At 50.4% G+C, this 20,966-nt stretch overlaps 2 protein-coding genes, 1 long non-coding RNA gene and 1 pseudogene across 3 annotated transcripts in view; 3 read left to right on the forward strand and 1 right to left on the reverse strand.

The window, feature by feature from the left end:
* LOC127485501 (uncharacterized) overlaps positions 1-20,966 on the forward strand; it is a 178,624-nt gene that overhangs the window by 83,181 nt on the left and 74,477 nt on the right. The gene's annotated exons all lie outside the window — the stretch shown is intronic.
* Positions 462-1,657, reverse strand: LOC100354918 (olfactory receptor 2M3). The gene has a single exon (XM_051828573.2). It carries the CDS (start codon positions 1,544-1,546, stop codon positions 608-610), a length of 939 nt encoding a protein of 312 aa, XP_051684533.2. The 5' UTR covers positions 1,547-1,657; the 3' UTR covers positions 462-607.
* Positions 10,122-11,060, forward strand: LOC100355177 (olfactory receptor 2T27-like). The gene has a single exon (XM_070075724.1). It carries the CDS (start codon positions 10,122-10,124, stop codon positions 11,058-11,060), a length of 939 nt encoding a protein of 312 aa, XP_069931825.1.
* LOC127485499 (immunoglobulin-binding protein 1 pseudogene) lies at positions 14,890-16,496 on the forward strand (annotated as a pseudogene).

Raw genomic sequence — 20,966 nt, forward strand, 5'->3', positions numbered from 1 at the left:
AGACCTGGCCTTCTCCGATGTTACTCTTCACGAGACAGAGCATGACAGCAGGAGTGTCAGGAAATGTATGTGCTGATCCATGAGGTGAAATAACAGCTCCTGGACGCCATGTACACACAGACACACACTCACATACACATGCTCCATAAAGCTCATGGAAAGTAGGAGTAAGACAAGCTTTTTGGTGAAAAATTTTTTTTGAAATTAAAGCATAATATTTTGGGGGGATACACATTGTTCATGAAATTTTGAAGACCCATCTTGTGCCTGTATATATGCCAGGACCTCCCCAAAACCCCACAACCAAATAACATCACATCATTTAATATGAACTATGAGACAGTATAGCACATCCTGAACTATATCACATAACATCAGTTCCACACACTATAGAAACATACAGTGCAGAGACCCAGGTGTGGTGCAGCCACTATTAGTTTCAAAACTGACCATGTCACCTTCCTGCCATCTCAGCAGGGTCTCTAAGGTCATAGGTTCCCAACTGTTATCACACTCAGGGAAACAAACACACCTGATGCTAAGTGTACGCCCACGCAGTATTTGCCTTTTGGTCTAGGGACACGTGTGTTTGCCAAGTGTTCCCAGGCTATTTTGAAACGAGCTGTCTCCCCAGGGCCTTCTTCAGAGCCCTCACTACTTCCTTGTTGCGGAGACTGTAGATCAGAGGGTTCAACAGGGGCGTGATTACGGTATCAAGTACAAAGAGATGTCTGTCCAGCTCTGGGGAAAGAGTAGAACTCGGTGTCATGTAGATGACCATGGCTGGACCAAAGTAGAGACTCACCACAGTGAGGTGGGAGGAGCAGGTGGCCAGGGCTTTGTTCCTCCCTTTAGGGGAGTTCATGTGGAAGACAGTGAGGAAGATGAGGGCGTAGGAAGCCAGGATGAGGCTGAAAGGGATCAGGAGCAATACTGTGCCCGTGATGAGCACCACTTTCTCATAAACGGAGGTGTCCTCACAGCAGAGCTTCAGGAAGGCCATCACTTCACAGAAGAAGTGCTGAATCTCCCTGGAGCCGCACGTGGGGAAGTGCATTACATAGATGGTATGGGATAAGGAAGCAAGAGAACTCCCCACCCAGGTCATGGCGACCATGAGCAGGCAGACCCTGGGACTCATGAGCGTGCAATATCTCAGTGGGTTACAGATGGCCACATAGCGGTCATAGGCCATGAGGGTCAGGAGGACACTCTCTGCTGCTCCTAAGGTCAAGTAGAAGAACATCTGGGTCCCACAGCCGACCTTTGAGATTTGTCGCGTCCCGGAGAAGAAGTCAGCAGCCATCTTGGTGACGGTGGATAAAGTCAAAGTCAAGTCCATGAGTGACAGCTGGCTGAGCAGGACATACATGGGGGTGTGGAGCTGGGGGTCCAGCAGGATGAGGGTGATCAGGGTGGCATTTCCAGAAACAGCAGCAACATAAGTCAGAAGAACGATGGAGATGAGAAACTCGGGGTGCCTGGAGTTGGAGAAGAGCCCCAAGAGGACAAAGCTGACGCTGGCTGTCTTGTTCCTGTTCCCCATCCAGGGTTTTAATTACCTGAGCTGATTCTGATGAGAGTAGGAAAATAAAATGTACCTTAAGGCTTTGTGAACACCCTACATCTTATTCAACCTTTCTGATTGTTATGGAGATTTAAATAAAGCCAGAGGTCTGGATATAAGGAAATGTTTTTTGCATGTTTTTTCCTGTATTCAGTCATTTTCAAGTGACAACTGAGGGGGACAGATCATGGTACCCGGTTTACACAGCCAACACAGGAACTGGGGTGTTTGTTCCTGTGGAATGCATTTATCATTTCACGGAAAGTCATGGTTGTAGCTGTCTGGTGTTTGCTGGGACTGTGAGACTGCCAAGACCCCAGAGCATGCCGGCCACTCTATGCCGTGGCCAGGCCGGGAGTGGTGGAGGCGATGTTAGATGAGGAGTGAGATCAGACTGCACAGCTGAGTGTGCTGCACCTCACCCCGTGCTTTGGAAGGAGGCTTCGCAAGGCAGTGAATGTCAGCGATGATGTTGCCTCGACTCCCAGAAACCTAAAGACACAGCAAAAGGAGCCCCAAAGTTCCAGATGCCTTGGCAAAACAAGCTAGATATCCTACACATAATGTATTGATCCTTCTCTCTGCATATGAAACACCCACCCTCTCCACAAGACTTCCGATTCTCCTCCCCGTGTTTTCCTCTGACTCGATCCTTACAGGATTCTCCCAAATCCTGCTCACTTCCTGGGTCCTATCAGACTTGGATCAGATGTGTCACTTGACATCATCTTGCAGGGGTTACACACTCCAAGCAGCACTTGGGAAAGATAAGCCAAAGGAGAAGGAGTGGGCGGAGACCATGATGCACTGCTGTGCCTGATTCATAATCACCGCCAGTGGAGGAGAGGTTTGAGCACTTCCCACACCCTGCCCAGAATCCTCCCTAAGCAAGAACCTACTCACAAAGCACCTACTGAGCACTTCTTATGCCCCAAGCACCTACAGATCTTTCCACTTACCAAGCACTTACTGAGCGCTTCCTCGTGCCAAGCACGGATACTCACTATCACTCCACCATGAGAGCAGGACCACCTCTGGGGAGACAGCATTCATCAGAATACCAGGCAGGGAGTAGGCAGGCAGGCACACAAAGAACTCCCTGCAGGTGTCATGAGCACGGCGACGGAGGAGCGGAGGTTCTGTAACTCCGTCATGTACCTGTTTCAGATGAGGTGCACGTCAGGGAAGGTAACTCTTAGAAAGCATCCACTCGGGACCCAAAGGAAGAAAAGGCACAAGCTGGCCACTATGAGGACCAGAGGGGAGGGAAGCTCCATGGCCCTGACCTGGGGCTTCTGTGGGTGGCACCTAGAAGAAAGTGGAGGACACGACTTGGTTGGGATTTTTGCTCACTTCCAAAATACCTTAATGAAGGTGCCTGGTGACCTGAAGCCCTGGTTTCCTCATTTGGGAAGCGCATACAACAAAACAATGCTAAAAGACAATAGAATCTGGCCACATGCTGGCTACCGGAATCCTCCACACTGGAGTCCTCCTTCATTGTTCACAAACAACTCTGAGTGGGGGCAAAAGCACAGAGGGTGGCCCACTCACCCCACAGCACACAGCTCCTGACCACCCAGGCAGGGTTCCAACCCATGCAGTCTAGTGGCAGAGCCCCTGCACTCAGCCACTCAAACACCTGCATGATGTGCGTTGCCAGCATGGGATGAGCAGGTGCTTACACAGCATGGGCCACAGAGCCTGGGCAGCAGTAGGGGTGATGGCCAACACTCTCACTGTTCTCTGTGAGTACACAAGAGGGTGTCCTGGCCACGTGCATCACAAGGCAAGGTTGGCTCTGTAGGCGTCAGCCTTGCCAGGAATGCTCTGCCTCTCCCCTCGCTCAACCAGCCTATACCTGGATCCTAAGTAGTTTTTCCCATGTTAATCTGGGATAAAACAGCAAATCAAGAAAGGATTTTCTTTCCACTGCATTTCTGTCTCTTCTTCCTGAATCATAACTGCCAGGCCTGTGGTCATCAAAGCTGACTCACGTTAACCGGGAATGTGGTCCAGATGGCATCCGAACAGAGCAACGTACAGAGTCAGGACATGGCTGCCCACCTGGTACGCCGGACACGGCAGGTGGCAGGGAGACCAGAGCGAGGCTGTGAGGCTGAGATAAACGTGCAGAGCGAGACTGCGGCTGGCAGCACCCTGCGCAGTGCCCACATGCTCTGAACAGCCCCTGCCTTGGTCAGCACTCCCACCACCCCTGAACAAGGGCTGCTCCCCCAGAGGAGAGACTGGCACTCTGGCACATGATCTGGCCATGCTGTCCCCAGGGAACTGACCTCATACCTCTCACTCAAGCCCGCAGGGGCAGGCCCTGGGGAGGCGCAGAGACGCACTCCTCCCCTCTGGGCATGAGCCGAGGCTGGCGAGGCAGGAGAACTCACAGTGCTGGGTGGGTGCCAGCCAGCACCTTCCTGCCTGACCATGCTGTGCCCATGCCCCAGGCACAGCAGGGAGCGCACGCAGGGGATGCCGATGGCAGAGCAGCTATCTCGGGGGAGCGTCCTGGCCCAACAAAACCCTCAGGCATTAATTATTCCAAGTCCCCAGACCAAGCTGCCGCCATCAGGCAAAAAGTCACACACATGCCTGTGCTCGGGTCTGGACAGCCAGACAAGCAGTCATGGCCCTGCCCCGGCCCGTCCAGCACTGCCCCATGCCCGCCCTTCCCACCCTGGTCAGCCGTGGATGCCTAAGCAGAGACGCGGTGACTACAAACTGTCCTCCTCGAGAGTGTAAGGACAGTGTCAGGCACGTTGATTAGACAATCTGAGGTGGGTGCAGGGAGAGAGAGAGGATCTCTTTGATGCACTCTATACTTTTTCTAAAGAACATCTCCCTTACTCCCTGAAGTGTCTCTCTTCCTGTACTCAGCTCTGGGCTCTGCTCCAGTGGTTTCCATTTCTCTTTCACACACATACACCTCTAACCACCACCTCACACATTTTTTGACTATTATCAAACATCGTAAACTCTTTAAAAAATACTTTTCATTTGGAAATATCTTAAAGGCACAGCCTGTTGTATAGAAACCATAACAGATGAACAAGAGATGGGCCCTGCAATGAACAGCCCCAGCAGGGAACGCTGTGGGTGGAGTAAGTGGGTGAGGAAAGAGATCCAAGGAAAGCTACCTAACTTTTCTGAGAGCCCAAACCATGGACTAAGGCTACGAGTTATGAGACTCCTGAAAACAAACCCAGTGGCCCAGGAGGCTGAGGTGGCCCCTGGAAAGAAGAGCAACAGATGGAAATAAGGTTACACTGCTATAGACAACGACAGAGAGTCCCACAAGGTCACTGAAAATGTTGATTATTGAAAAACTATGGGGCTGGCACCGTGGCACACTTGGCTAATCCTCCACCTCTGGCGCTGGCACCCCAGGTTCTAGTCCCAGTTGGGGCGCCGAATTCTGTCCCGGTTGCCCCTCTTCCAGTCCAGCTCTCTGCTGTGGCCCGGGAGTGCAGTGGAAGATGGCCTAAGTGCTTGGGCCCTGCACCCCATGGGAGACCAGGATGAGGCACCTGGCTCCTGGCTTCAGATTGGCGTAGCTCCAGCCATAGTGGCCATTTGGGGGTGAGTCAACGGAAGGAAGACCTTTCTGTCTTTCTGTCAAATACATTTTTAAAAAATTTTAATTAAAAAAAAAAACTATGCATGGGCTTCAAACACTTTGTACCAAAGTGAACTTATATTTTAATTCTATTTTCTGCAGACTCTTTATCTACCCTGGCATTCCCAAGAGCCAACTCCAGAGCTCCCGGTCACAGTTCAGTTCCCTGGGACATCTCAGGCCCCCCAACAGAAATGGCTCTAATGCATGCCTTGGAGGCCCTGCCTTTGATCCTCTGCCCTGCACTCACTCCCCCAATTCCATGACAAACAATAAGCCACTGTCCATAGTGGGATGTCAATGTGTCTACCCGAATAACGTCCACAAAGCATACACTAATGTCATCTATGAACTGCGCTTCAACATCTCTCTCTGTAAAGGAACTCCCAAAGTAACCATGGTTCAAACAGGCACTGTTAAACAAGCATTCCTGCAATCACTGACCCTCAAGAGTACAGCCACAGGCCCTGAGATACAGGCACTGAGGTACAGAACTATGCACTGAGGTACAGGCGAAGATGTTGTATAGGCCTCAGAGAAGTGCCTCTTGTTTTTAAATCAAGCATGCAGCTGTTTAAATCTTGAAAGTGATGGAAGAACTTGTGACGACCATTAATGATGACCTCACTGGGGTCTTGGGAGCACTGCAAGGATTCACTGAGACAACACAGAGACCTTACACGAGTTCCAAGTCTTAGAAAACACTTCATAAGAGTTAGTTGTTATTATTTGTGTTGTTGTTATCCCTGCCTTAAATAGAATAGACTGCATTGAAAGGCAGCTAAAATCAACAGAACAATTCGATCAAAACTAAAAACTGGGTATGCGAAGCGTGATATGACTGTGAAGAGTGGAAATAAATCCCCTCCTCCAAGAAGGATTTGCATCCCTAGGACGTTCCTCACCTTACCTTATTTCCAGTCATGCCAGCGACATCATCCCATATTTGAGGACAATTACAATGCCTGGTTAACTTGCTATTGGGATTTCAGAGTTAAAGCTAATCCTTGAGTTTATTCAACAGATATGAGTGTTAACCTAGCACACATCCAAAGGTGTTTCTGATTGAAAGCATTTATAGGGGCCAGTGCCATGGTGCAGTAGGTTAATCCTCTGCCTGCGGTCCCAGCATCCCATATGGGAGCTGGTTCTAGTTCTGGCTGCTCCTCTTCCAATCCAGCTCTCTAATGTGGCCTAGAAAAGCAGTAGAAGATGGCCCAAGCCCTTGTACCCCTGCACCCGGAAGAAGCTCCTGTCTCCTGACTTTGGATCAGCGTAGCTCCAGATGTTGTGGCAATTTGGGGAGTGAACCAGTAGATGGAAGACCTCTCTCTCTGTCTCTACCTCTCAAACAAATAAATAAATAATCTTTTTTCAAAAAAGAGCATTTATAAAATACACTGCATGTACCTGGCTACTTAATGCTTACACACACCCAAACAATCACTCCCACATGTACAATCTGGTGAACCAAAGAAACTACCTCTTTTTTTTTTAAATATGGAATACTTCAAGAATTTGCATGTCATCTTTCTTTTTTAAAAAAAATTTATTTATTTTTACTTGAAAGTAACAGTTACAGAGAGAGGAGATGCAGAGAGAGAGAGAGAGAGAGAGAAACAGAGAGAGAGAGGTCTTCCATCCGTTGGTTCACTCCCCAGATGGCTGCAACGGGTGGAGCTGTGCCGATCCAAAGCCAGGAGCTAGGAGCTTCTTCTGGGTCTCCCACATGGGTGCAGGGGCCCAAGGACTTCAGCCATTTTCTACTGTTTTCCCAGGTCACAGCAGAGAGCTGGATCGGAAGCAGAGCAGCCTGGTCTTGAACCAGCACCCATATGGGATGCTAGCATTGCAGGAGGTGGCTTTACCCACTATGCCACAGCGCCGGCCCCATGCATGTCATCCTTCTGCAGACGCCATGCTAATCTGTATCATTCCAAGTTTAGTATATGTGCTGCCAAAGTGAGCAGGAAAGCACCTCTTAAAGATGAGTCTTTTCCAACTCGAGGTATACCTGAGGTTGAGGGCAGGTAGGAGGAAGGCAGGTGGAGGTTTCATTTTCCTATTGGTTATTTTGGAAACAAAACAAATTCAGGGGCCGGTGCTGTGGCATAAAGGGTAGAGCCGCCACCTGCAGTGCCAGCATCCCCTATGGGGGCCAGTCCAAGTCCCAGCTACTCCTCTTGTGATCCAGCTCTCTGCTATGGCCTGGGAAAGCAGTAGAAGATGGCCTAAGTCCTAGGGCCCCTGCACGTATGTGGGAGACCCAGAAGAAGCTCCTGGCTCCTGGCTTTGGATTGGCCCAGCTCCAGCTGCTATTGCAGCCATTTAGGGAATGAACCAGCGGATGGAAGACCTCTATGTCTCTGCCTCTGCCTCTCTGTAACTCTGCCTTTCAAATAAATAAATAAATAAATAAATAAATCTTTGAAAAAAAAATTCAGTGGGAGCAGTTTGAATAAAAAATCCAGTGTTATCTGCAATTAGGAAAGAAGGTGTGGGTTACTGTCCTGAACCTCAGGAGCTACATGACTTTGAATATCGCTCTTTCTGAAATGTTGAGATGACAGAGCATAGTCTCCACCTCACATCACGCTCCTGAGCACACAACAGGAGGTACGTGAAAGCATTGCTCAACTGTACGCTCCAGAACAAATGCAACGTGTTTTCCAATCTCAAATCTCGACTGCAGCCCCACCACATTCCCATGTGCAACTGGCTCAGAGCAGACCTGGAGCAGGCACCCAGGACAATCAAAGGACCTACAGGGACCGGAGAGGGCTTCGAGTCCGTGTTCACTGTGTCTCTTGGGGAAACACAACATAGAAAGGGCAGCTAAAGGTCCTTGTCACTGCAGAGAACTGTGCGGAGAAATGAGTGCCTCCATCAGCTAGATGAAATCCCAAACTATGGAGAAAAGCTTTGCATAAAATCCCACCTAACAATACCCAAATTTTCTCATATAGATGGCAAGAAGAAATCATAGCTTCTGTCTACCTGACTTGATGGCCCCCAAGAAAATGGACAAGAGCCAAGACGTGCATAGGTTGTCAACCCACATATCCATAGATTCGCCCAGGAAACCAAGGTAAGATGAGGGGGAGGGGAGCCAGTCTCCTTGACCCAAAATCTGTCTTCATTGTATTCAACATGTGTCATTAGCAGCCTTATTTCAGTGGAGTCAGAAGTCGGTTCTTTGGACTAAGATAAAAAACATTTCACAAACAAATCCAAAGTTTCAGATTAGCTTCTGTTCTGTAAGATGTTTTTACATCGCTGTGAGTTGCCCTTTAAATGACTGCCTTTGAACTAGAAAAAAGGAACAACCCTCATCCTCTTTCTCCCCACTGTTGAACTGACTCAAAAGTGATCCATTGAGGAAATTTCCCCAAAGTGATCAACTTTACAAAACAAATCTTTAAAAATAAGGAAAACTCCAGTAGTGGCCATGGATTATGGGCTCCTCTGGCCATGTGATGTCCATGAAGGGAAGCAGGCTCCACCTGTCATGTCACCCATCAGAAGCTGGGGAGACCCATTTCCCCAACATCAGTGACACACTTTCTGTTCAAATACATTTTCCTCTTTCTGAAAACGATCAGGAAAATCAGACTTTGCTTTTTCTCTGAAAGTGAAGGTGAAAGGAAAAGAAAATTACAGGAAATATGTAAAAGAGTTGACAGCTCACTGGGAAAGGGAAGCCAAAAGAAACAGAAGAACAGTAAAACACCAGGTCTAGCAAAAGAAAAGTGGGCCGGCATGCTGGATACTGAGGCTTACTTCAAGTCATAGATTCCACCCGAAATCAACTGCTGTCAACTGCTGTCACCAAGCAGAACGTTGTTCTGCTCTTTCCAGCACCTTGCAGACCGACTGAAATGATCATTTTCCTGACAGTCCTGAAAACTGCTGATCTGCTGAGATACGGACACACCCAAAGCATATACTGACCACGTGCATATGTGCAGACCTGCTTTCAAGGCATAAAAGCTAAATGTATCTCTTTTAAATGGGTATACTTTTAAAGTTTCAAGGAAATTCATAAATATACAAAGCTGTAATACATGAATACTTCACGTATGTTGTAGATGCTAGAAATCTCTACATAATTTTAATAAACTAATAATGTAAAAGTTATTTACACTCAGATTTCTAAATATCCATCCCTTCCTTGTGCAGGAAAGTGAATTACTGTATACTGACTTGCAGCATCTTGTTTGTCCCCTCAGTGATGTGCAAGTAGAAGAGTTAACGTGAACAAGCTGAACACAACTCAAGACATCATTTATAGGAGAGCTCTCACAGTAAGTTGAGGGAATGTGGGAGACCCAGGCCCTTCATGGGTACAGATTCGGGTGGTCCAGGACCAATCATTTAGAGCTTTTGTGACTCATAATTTCTTTATCACCAAGTAACAGGAAGATATCAATGACTGGGGATTAAGAGGGAAGCTGACTCTTAAGGCATCCTTTAAGCCTGAACTTTAAGGGTATGACAAAAATACAATTAATTTGGAGAAGCTTTGTATCAGGCAGGCCCAAGGAGAACCCCAATGATCCTGCCCACTGGTCCCCAAGCCTTTGTGCAATTTCTCCCCAAAGGCTGGACCCATTCATTCAACAATGCTGACCCTAGGTTCAAAAAGACCAGGACTTCCATCTTTCTCTCCCTTTCCCCTCTTTATCTTCCTATCTTTCCTGAAGGAAGCCATATTGTACATGGTGCCTTGCGCCACTCAAGTGCAGGGACTGAGAGACCTCCCGCTAACAGCCAGCCAAGAACTGAGGCTCCCACCCCAACAGTGCACAGGGCTTAACTGAACACTGATGGCAGGTAAGCTGGGTAGCAGCCACTGGAGCACTTCTGAACTCCCCCACTCTCACGTCTTTCCAGGCACGACTACTCTCCACTAACAAGGCAGTCATGGACAGCAGGAATAAGTCTTCAGACACGGACTTCATCCTCCTGGGCCTCTTCCCTGGCATGAACCACGTCACCCTCCTTGTCTCTGCCATCCTCCTGATCTACACGGTGGCTCTCACTGCAAACTCTGCACTAATTCTTCTGATCTGGGTGGACTCTCACCTCCACACACCCATGTACTTCCTGCTCAGCCAGCTGGCTCTCATGGACCTGACCCTAATCTCTAGCACCGTGCCCAAGATGGCAGCCGACTTCTTCTTGGGGCAGAGAAACATCTCACGGGTGGCCTGTGCAGCTCAGATCTTTTTCTTTCTGACTCTAGGCATTGCTGAGTGTATCCTCATCACCTTCATGTCCTATGACCGGTACGTGGCCATCTGCAACCCTCTGAGATATGCCCTCCTCATGAGCCAGAGGGTCTGCCTGCAGATGGCTGCCGTCTCCTGGGCTGGGGGTGCCTTTTTATCACTGGCACACACTGCCTACGCCATGCACTTCCCAATCTGTGGTTCCACAGAGATTTCTCATTTCCTTTGTGAGGTCATGGCCATCCTCAAGCTGGCCTGTGAGGACATCTCTGCCTACGAGAAGGCTGTGGTGGCGACCAGCATTGTGGTGCTCCTCATTCCCCTGTCCCTCATCTTGACTTCATACGTGCTCATCTTCCTTGCTGTTCTCCACATGAACTCCCCTGAGGGCAGAAACAAAGCCCTGGCTACCTGTTCCTCTCACCTGGCTGTGGTGAGCCTCTACTTTGGCCCAGCCATGCTGGTCTACATGAGGCCAAGCTCCTACCACAGCCCCAAGCTGGACCAGGTCCTCTTCTTGCTTGGTGCCATCCTCACCCCCATGATGAACCCCCTCATCTACAGTCTGAGGAATAAGGAGGTGGTGGGGGCTCTGAAAAAGGTGCTGGGATGCTGTCCAACCTCACTCTAGACCACAAACATACGGCAAACCTTAGCCATGAGCTCTGTTTCAGCTCAGTCAGCCCTGCTGGACATCGAGGCCTCTGGTCATGAGGTTGAAACTGCAATGGCACCACTGGCTCCATGGATTCAGGACACACAGACGTAAAACTGGTGGAATGTGCTGTGGCCATTCAGCCCGAGTATGCTAGGTTCACACTCTGGGACTATGATCCTCAAGGAGTGGGCATTCCAGAGTTGATGATGATGGTGACAGTAGTGGTGGTGGTGCCAACGGCATTGCTGTGGGTTTGAGGGGAGTCACTGTGGGAGGAGTAGTGATGGTGATGAGGTTTTGCCAAGAAAAGGATGTGAATCAGCGATGCTTTATTCAAGGAGATATGAATCAAGTCTGGTCGAGAAAGGTCAACCACGACAGAAAGTCCAGAAATGTTCGTTTCCAAACTATCCTAAAGTGAAGGTGAAAGCTTAAGAGTGTAAAATGAAGGGGCTTTATTAGATGACATCTACGGCATTTCTAAACCTACCCAAAAAACTCATTTTATTTTTAAATACCATGCTGCCTCTTAAATTATTTTGTGTAATTGTCCTTGTTACCAAAAAAGAATATAAAGACCTTTTAAGTTTCTTTAGTTTTAAGAATGCAAAATTATATCAGGCTTGATGGAAATGGAAAGTTATATGCAGATTTACTACTCGTAGATTGCATCTGAGTTTTTTTTGTTTTGTTTTGTTTTTACATTTCTATCACCTCTCTGCCATGTAGTGAATTAACATTCACATTTCAGGAAAGGATAATAAGGTGAATGTGGCTGAATCTACACGTGTAGAAATATTACCATTCCAACACCTGGCAGTGTGAGCATAGACTGCAACTGAATTTAACAGTTCACTGCCGCACCCACCACTAGTTGACTTGGTTGAGTGACCGAATTAGAGAATGGAAAGCTATTTATATGTCATTAGAAATCCAGAAGATTCGCTGAGGAACATGGCTTGCTAAGAATATAACAAAGGACTGAGAATTAGAAAGAATACCCTTAAGTCATCCTGAAATTCCTCTCCAAGAGATGATTGTATTTAAATTCAAAATATGTTGGGCATGGTGGGGGGGGGGTATGTGAAAGAAATATTTTGATCTAAAAATTAATATGTAACAAGCAAAAATTTCTAGGACATTCTTCACATAAGAGATTACTGTAAATTATCCATGCAAAGGAGAAATGAATGTGCCATAAATGGCATATGGCAGGTAGGGCTGGGGGAGGAGTATAAACCAGGGTTCTTTCTGATAGTGGTTGGGTATATAAAAACAATAACGTTTGCTCTAGCCCTTAGCACGCACGCAGGTATCAGCCATCATTTCCATTTCTGACAATAAACCTGAGTTCCTTGCACTAAATTAAAGAAAAAAGGGGATAGTTTATATAAAGTCTGACCTGTCGGATTAAAAGCATGCTTAAAGACCCAGGCTAGCACTGTCTCAGGGAAGTGATGCCATGGTGTATGCAAGGCCATGATGATGTTGATTACGTCTCATTAACCACCTGCAGCACTTTGTCCCATCCCATCAACCCACATGCAGGTGCAGCAAAGCAGGGGGTGGATTCCACTGGAACGGGATTCACCCGGAAAAAGGAAGAAGAGCCACGTGTCTGACTCGCTTCTGAAGTCTGTTGGCTTCACACAAACAAAATTTTATATATGCCCTCTTCTGCAAAGCAAGGACAAAATAAGGATTTGATGTATGTACTTGTTTTTAAGAAAATAAAAGAGAAAAGAAAATCACCAGGCAAAGATCTCTTGTCACCAGGGTCTTGGTGGAAAGGAGGCGCAATCAACTAAGTTGGCAGTGAAGAAAGACAAGGCAGTCCCAGAAGCCCGGAAGAGCCTACTGCCCGGCCAAAATCTCCACAGCCAGCAGTTACAGGGGAGGAAGCAGCAGTTCCTGATGTAATTGGAAATCTTTCTTTAGAAATGTCTCACGAAGGGGCTGGGCTGTGGCGTGGCAAGTAAAACCGCTGCTTGTGGTGCTGGTATCCCATATGGGAACCAGTTCCAGTCCCATCTGTTCTACTTCCCATCCAGCTCCTGCTAATGGCCTGGGAAAAGCAGCAGAAGATGGCCCAAGGGTTTGGGTCCCTGCCACCCATGTGGAAGGCCTGGAACCCTGGCTTTGGATTGGCCCAGCTCCAGCTGTTGTGTCCATTTGGGGAAAGAACCAGCAGAAAGAAGATTCTCTCTCTCTCTCTGTCTATCCCTCACTCCCTCCTTCACTCTCTCCCTCTCTCTCCATTACTCTGCCTTTCAAATAAATAAATATATCTTTTTAAAAAGGAGGTACACAAATGCATGAAGACTCGTTACTGCCCAGAGTATCCTAGGTCCAGAGGTCTCAGTATCGCCCTGAGATTTTCAACTCTCTTAAAAAGAAGAAAGAAAAGAAAAAGAACTGTTTGATGAGAGAAGATAGTTATTTTGTGCAACTTCATTACCTAAAGTCCTAAAAAGAAGTGAGATGCTTCAAAATATAGGAAACATCAAACAAAAACCTGCCACTTCACCCCACATACACATATGCACACCCATGTAAAAAGCAGCACACGACTGTAAATGTAAAATAGGATAAATCATATAGGACTTCTAAGATGGCCAAATAGAGAGAACCAGCATTCCGCTTCTCCCCTCCTCCTTCAGAGAGAAGCAAACAACAAGGAAATGGCATACTTTGAGGTCAGTATCCCAGGGTGGCCCTGGAGCCCAGCAGAGACACACGGACATCTCTAGGGCGGGGAGAACTGGGGTGGCAGTGGAGAGAAAAACACAGCACACCAGCAGCCACGGCCCTGGCCCCGTGACAGGGGAAGGGGCACCGGGGAGGTCCCTCACAGGCGCCGTCTGCGGACACTGGCAATGCCACCTCAAAGGGATCCACGGGCACCGCAGGTTTGCAGCCCAGCAAGGTGGGGTGGGGGCACCTGGAGCGCTCCCGGCAGCTGTGCTCAGAGAAGGAACGCACACCTTCTTGTCAACCCCCCCAGAGCGCGGGCCCCGGTCAGTAGGGGACAGAGGGCCTGCGTATCCCATCTGCGGGACCCGAAGGTATTCCACTACATCAGGAAGAACCACTCCGGCCTCACAAAGCCGAGTAAACGGGGCAGTGCGGCCGCGATCCCAGAGCCCTGCCTGAGACAGGCGGCGGGGGGCTGGCACAGCGCGGGACTGCGGCTCCCCGGACCCAGGAACTCGGAGCCCGTCCCCGTACTGCTCTCCCTCTCCTGCTGCCCCGAGCAGCCTGTACCAACACGGACCCCACACCCGCGCCAGCCACACGCGGGCAGGTGTTCCCGCACACCACGGCCGCGGCCTGCTGGTGAGGGCGCGCGTGACCCGTCCGTCACTGATGCCACCACCACCAGCCCTTGGGCGGGGCCGGGACCCCACGCCCTTGCCAGGGCTGCCATCGGCTACACAAGGACAAAACGCCGAGACTACGGCGAGATGTCCAGCTGGAACCCAAGCACAGCGGCCTAGCAGACTCGCCATCTAGGACACACCATCTAGGAAAGCCGCGCTCTGCAGGGACCGAGACGGGGCTCTGCCACCCTCATCAACGCGGGGACAAGGCCGCGGGACGTCCCCCAGGAGCGGGGTGACCTGGCCAAGCGCGAGAAAGGGGAGCCCACGACCCCCGAGTACACGAAAGCAGGACGTGGGCGCCGCGTGGCGCGAAGGCGCCCACCGGGTGGCGGGGCGCTCCCGAGGCGCCTGCACTGGGACGACGCGGGGCTCGGCGGGCGCGGGGACGCGACTGCGCAGGCGCCAGAGGCCGGCCCGGCGGAAGCGAGGGCGCCACGCGCACTTCCTGCGGCGCAACCGTCGGCCTGCGGAGCGGCGCCGGGCGGGAGCGGCTCTCGAGGTGAAGGCCCGCGCCGCGGCCCGCACCCTCCCGGCCCCCTCGCGCCCGAGTGCCCCCGCCACACCGGGCCTCGGGGCCCGCGGGGCTCGGGCGCGCCTCGGGCTAAGCGTGCCTGCTGGCTGGTTGGTTTGGACGGAGGCCTTGCTCTGCGGCAGGCCGTCTGCGGGGCCCGGCGCGCCTTTCCCGTGCCTGCCTTCGCCTCACCTGACTCTTCTTTTCCAGTTACCTGTGACCCGGAAGTGAAGCCCCGGCCAGCCTCCGCCGCGAGATGGCAGCGTCCGCGGACAAGGCCCTGCCGCTGCGGCTGCCCGAGCTGTTCGAGGCCGGCAGGCGGCTGCTGGAGCAGGCGGAGGCCGCGGCCGAGCCCAGCGGCTCCCAGGCGGTCCAGGACGCCGTGGCCGAGGGCTTGGAGCTCCTGGGGAAGGCCGCCGACATGCTGTCGCTGCTCGACCTGTTCAGCCGAAACGAGGACGTGGAAGACATCGCCTCCGCCGACCTCAAGTACCTGCTGCTGCCGGCGCTGCAGGGCGCGCTCACCGTGAAGCAGGTGCGCCCCGGCGAGCGTCTGGCCCACCTGCAGCAGGCGCGGGAACACTTCCTGAACTACCTCACGCAGTGCCGGCACTACCGAGTGGCCGAGTTCCCGCTTCCTGGAACCCGCGCCGGCGCAGCCCAACGCAGTGCCGCTGCGCCCGCCGCAGCCCGGCCTGGCCTCGAGGCCATGGCGTCGCAACGCGAGGCTAAGATAGAGAGGTACAGGCAGAGGAAGGAGGCGGAGAGCAGGCTGGCCGCGCTGAAACGCGCTGTGGAAAGCGGGCAGGCAGCGGACGAGCGTGTCCGTGAGTACCACCTCCTCCACCTCCGGAGGTGGGCGGGTATCAGCTTGGATGAGATTGAGAGCATTGACCAGGAGATGGAGATTCTGCGAGAAAAAGACTCCGCAGGAGAGGCGGCGGCGCCTCCCGCATCTCGCCAGGAGAGGCCTCCAGTGAAGCCCTTCATTCTCACTCGCAATGTGACCCAAGCTAAAGTGTTCGGAGCCGGTTATCCGAGTCTGGCAACCATGACCGTGAATGACTGGTACGAGCAGCATCAGAAATTTGGAGCGTTGCCAGATCAAGGAATAGCCAAGGAGACACCAGAGCCCTCTGACACCGAGAGCTGACTGAAACACTTCAGAACCTGCAATACAGGTGCCGTTCAGCTTACAGTGAGCTTACATCCAGATAAACCCACTGTAAGTTGACAATATCCTAGAGCAGCAAGATACAGGAAGACAGGAGGAGGAGCATGGTGAGAACACCACAGAGCAAGGGGTGGGGGGTGACTGGAAGGGCACCCAGGCTAGGGGCTGTGGCAACTGACAGGTTGCTTCCCAAAACTGAGGGGACTGCAGAACACACCAGCCCCACCAAGGAGAACCATGCAGTCCCCTCCCTGGGCTGCTGCCTCAGCTCTGTGAAACAAAGGTAAAGGCTGTAATCTTGCTTTGCATTTAATAAAGTGTCATTGTGCAGTTGTGTCCTAGATGGTGAGCCAACAGTCTTGTTTTTGGTGTTATGGTGTATTCCAGTTTATCACGGGGAAAGAAACAAGTACTGAAAAGGTAAAATTATACAATTTTTATATAATTATTTATATATTTTATAAATATATGAGAAATCTATTTTAAAAATTACTTAAAATTAATAAATTGCTGTGTGATTTCTCTGAAAAATAAGCATCCATTCTACTGCAAAAAAAGTAGGAAAACAACTCATAATGTGAATGAGAAATTCAGCACAGAGACTGAAATCTTGAGAAAGAACCAAACAAATCTGGATTTCAGAAAGTCAGATTTTAAAAGTCCAGTTGAAAACTTCCAGGATGCTGAACCACACAGAAGGACTGAGCTTGAAGCCAGATCTTTTAAAATATCCCAGTCAGGGGCTGGTGTGGTGGTGCACAGGGTTAAGCTGACACCTGTCACGCAGGCATTTCCTATTGATGTTGGCAGTGAATTAAGTTTTAGTTCAGGTTCTTTTCTCCTGCAGATGTAGAAATACTAAGCAGAGACTGGTATTGCATGTAAACAGAAAATGAGAAAGTGGAGAAATAAGCTTTCATTCACAAGCGAGTGTGGGCTGCTCTACACAGAAATATGCGAAGTGAATGGGCCAAAGAGTTGCTGATAAGTGGGAGGAAAACTGAAAATGTTACCTGTGGTTGGGAAGGTCTGTCTGAGGGCAGGAGAGTGAAAAATGTACATTGGAGAGGGGCCAGCACTGTGGCGTAGTGGGTAAAGCCACCGCCTGCAGTGCCGGTATCCCGTATGGGTGCCGATTCAAGTCCTGGCTGCTCCAGTTTGGATCCAGCTCTCAGCTATGGCTTGGGAAAGCAGTGGAAGATGGCCCAAATCCTTGGGCCCTTGCAACCACGTGGGAGACCTGGAAGAAGCTCCAGGCTCCTGCCTTTGGATCAGCATGGGTCTGGCTGTTGCGGCCATCTGGGGAATGAACCAGTGGGTGGAAGACCTCTCTTTGCCTCTCCTTCTCTGTCTGTGTAACTCTGACTTGGTCTTCTCCTTAGGCTGCACAGAGTACTTCCTCCTGGCTGTCATGGCGTACGACCGCTACCTGGCCGTCTGCTACCCGCTGCACTACGGGGCCATCATGAGCAGCCTGCTCTCCTTGAGGCTGGCCCTGGGCTGCTGGGCCTGTGGCTTCCTGGCCATTGTGGCACCCACTGCGCTCGTCAGCAGCCTGTCCTTTTGCGGCCCCCGTGCCATCAACCACTTCTTCTGCGACATCGCGCCCTGGATCGCCCTGGCCTGCACCAGCACACAAGCCGTGGAGATCGTGGGCTTCATGATCGCCTGTGTGGTCATCCTGAGTTCATGCCTCATCACCCTGGTCTCCTACGTCTACATCATCAGCACCATCCTCAGGATCCCCTCGGCCAGTGGCCGGAGCAAGGCCTTCTCCACGTGTTCCTCCCACCTCACTGTGGTCCTCCTGTGGTACGGGTCCACCATCTTCCTGCATGTGCGAACCTCCATCAAGGACGCCCTGGACCTGAGCAAGGCCATCCACATCCTGAACACCGTGGTGACCCCCGTTCTCAACCCCTTCATCTACACGCTCCGGAACAAGGAGGTGAGGGAGAGTCTGCTGAGAAAGTGGAAAGGAGGTAAACTCCTCACGGTGTGACGGGGAGCTGTGCTGTGTGCCGGCCCCCAGACTGCAGGGCTCTCCTTTCCTGCAGCATGGCAGGTGTTCTGATCATGGCTCCAAGTGCACCACAGAGTGACAGGGATGCTTCTTTGGTTCCAGGGGGGAGAAAACAAAGGGGAAACACCTGAAAGACAAAATCAGACCTATCAAGGGAAACACTGCGTGCAGGAGCTCTCCTTTCTCACGCAGGAGGGGAACAGGAGTTTTTGATAGAAGCAAACTATCTTGTCCAAGCGAAATAGTTGTATATTGACATGGGTTTTCTTTTGAGTTTTTTTTATAACATTAGGGACACATACTCAGTGTGAAGCGTGCATTACTAAAACTCCAAGTTCTCGTTCTTTGTAAGATTTTTGTATCACCTTGTAAATCTGGGGTGTAAGAACTAGGACAGGAAAATGCATGAAATCATAATGGAAATGAGAGTGCCATTATTCCCACATGATATTTTCTTGGGTGAGGTACGGTAATAGATGCAGATGGCAGGAGAAGCTGCTAACTTACAAGATGCCACGTCAGATTCACCAGGACTGAAAGGGTTTGAGTAAAGCTATAGAAGTCCCGTGATGATCCATGTTCAAGGTGCTGTCCCACAGAATTAGAGTTTCAGAGAAAAATAACCTTGGGGTACAATAATTAGAGTGTTTTTGTTTTTAATTTCCCTCCAAAAGACCCCATCCTTAAGGAGCCAGAAGCAGGCCTTGCCTTCTCAGCCATGCACTCAGGAAGATTCACTTCCCCTCACCCACTTCCCAGGACTGGGGATAGACGCTGCAGTCGGGGGCTGGCCAACAGAGCCAGGCAGAATAGCGGGCTGGGGCTGTGTTCTTCCCCCAGGAGGAAGGCGGGCCTGGGAACAGCTGCCCTCAGACCTCCCTGTTCCCATCATTGGGAACCTTTCCTGGTTTTGGAAGTGAATGGGGCGGGGAAGGCTGCATGTTGGAAGGACACAGGAGAACATGTTTTAACTGAGACCGAGTCCCCTGGCAAAGTGTGCCTCTGTTGAAAGTCTACCTTCTGGGGCTGGTGCGATGGTGCACTAGGCTAATCCTCCATCTGTGGCACCGGCATCCCATATGGGCACCCAGTACAAGTCCCGGTTGCTCCTCTTCCAGTCCAGCTCTCTGCTGTGGCTCAGAAAGGCAATGGAGGATGGCCCAGGTGCTTGGGCTCCTGCACCCGCATGGGAGACCAGGAAGAAGCACCTGGCTCCTGGCTTCCAATTGGCGTAGCTCCGGCCATAGCAGCCATTTGGGGGAGTGAACCAATGAAAGGAAGACCTTTCTCCCTCTCTCACTGTCTGTAACTCTACCTGTCAAATTAAAAAAAAAAAAAAAACTTAAAAAAATCTTAAAAAAAAAAAAAAAAGAAAGTCTGCCTCCTAAGAGACCGTGGGAGGGAAAAGTGGTGCACATGATTTACACTTTTGGTCAGAAAGGATGGCCCAAAGACCCAGGGAGACCCATGTTTTTTTGTTTTGTTTTGTTTAGATTTTTTTATTTATTTGAAAGGTAGAGTGCAGACAGTGAGAGGGAGAGACAGAGAGAAAGGTCTTCTATCCGATGGTTCACTCCCCAGATGGCTGCAACAGCTGAGCTGCACTGATCTGAAGCCAGGAACCAGGAGTTTCTTCTGGGTCTCCCATGTGGGTGCAGGGGCCCAAGGACTTGGGCCATTTTCCACTGCTTTCCCAGGCCATAGCAGAGAGCTGGATCAGAAGAGGAGCAGCTGGGATTAGAACTGGCACCCATATGGGATGCTGGCACCACAGGCACAGGATTAGCCTACTGGGCCACGGCGCCGGCCCCACAGCCGTGTGTTTTAAGGCTTAGACTCAGTGAAGAATGCACAGCCTTGTAGAGAAGCAACTGGAAAGCACGAATGGGCTCAAAGGGTAACAAACGGGGGGGGGGGGGGCCCAGCCTGGCCCTGCTGCTCAGCCCCTCTCAGCCTCTGGGAGTCCATACCCAGCTCCAGTACATGGCATGGCACTTGTCACTTGAGGTTCTCCAGGGAGAGAATAGAGAGGCATTTTCCTAGGTTGGAAGAGGAATCTTTCTCTCTCTCCTTTCTCTCTTTCTCTCTCTCTCTCTGCCTCTCTCTCAGATTTATTTATTTACTTGAGAGGCCAGACAGAGGGAGAGACAGAGAGAGAGAGGTCTTCCATCCACTGGTTTACTCCCCAAATGGCCACAAAGCCAGAGCTGAGCTGACCCTAAGCCAGGAGCCAGGAGCTTCTTCTGGGTCTCCCACATAGGTGCCCAAGCACTCAGGCCATCTTCCACGGCTTTCCCAAGCCATCAGCCGGGAGCAGGATCAAAAGTAGAATAGCCAGCACTCAAACCAGTGCCTCTATGGGATGCCTGTGCCTCAGGCAGATGCTTAACCTACTACACCACAGTGCCTGTCCTGAGGAATCTGGCTTCTATGACTTGTTTTGGGACAAGGGTTGGGGATTGAACTAACTGAAAGCATATTACTCATCCAACAAATACTTGCCAAGCAACTATGGAAGGCACTGTTTATATATAATCAGGAAAATCACTGAATAAGAAAAAAAAAAAACTCTCCCTTCACATAATAAGGGGAGAAAGGCAGAATATAATAAAATGAATGAATGAATAAACTTGACAGTATGTTCTTCATTAATAAGTGGATGGAATAGTTTAATCAGCAGTAACAGATTTAATCCATTTATTTAAGTATTTGAGACACAGACAGTTGTCCCATTTGCTGACTCACTCCCCAGATGCCCACATCAGCTGGTGCTGGGCCAGGGACAAAG

The sequence above is a fragment of the Oryctolagus cuniculus genome, chromosome 6 (genome assembly GCF_964237555.1).
Source record: "Oryctolagus cuniculus chromosome 6, mOryCun1.1, whole genome shotgun sequence".
Taxonomy (NCBI): Eukaryota; Metazoa; Chordata; class Mammalia; order Lagomorpha; family Leporidae; genus Oryctolagus; species Oryctolagus cuniculus.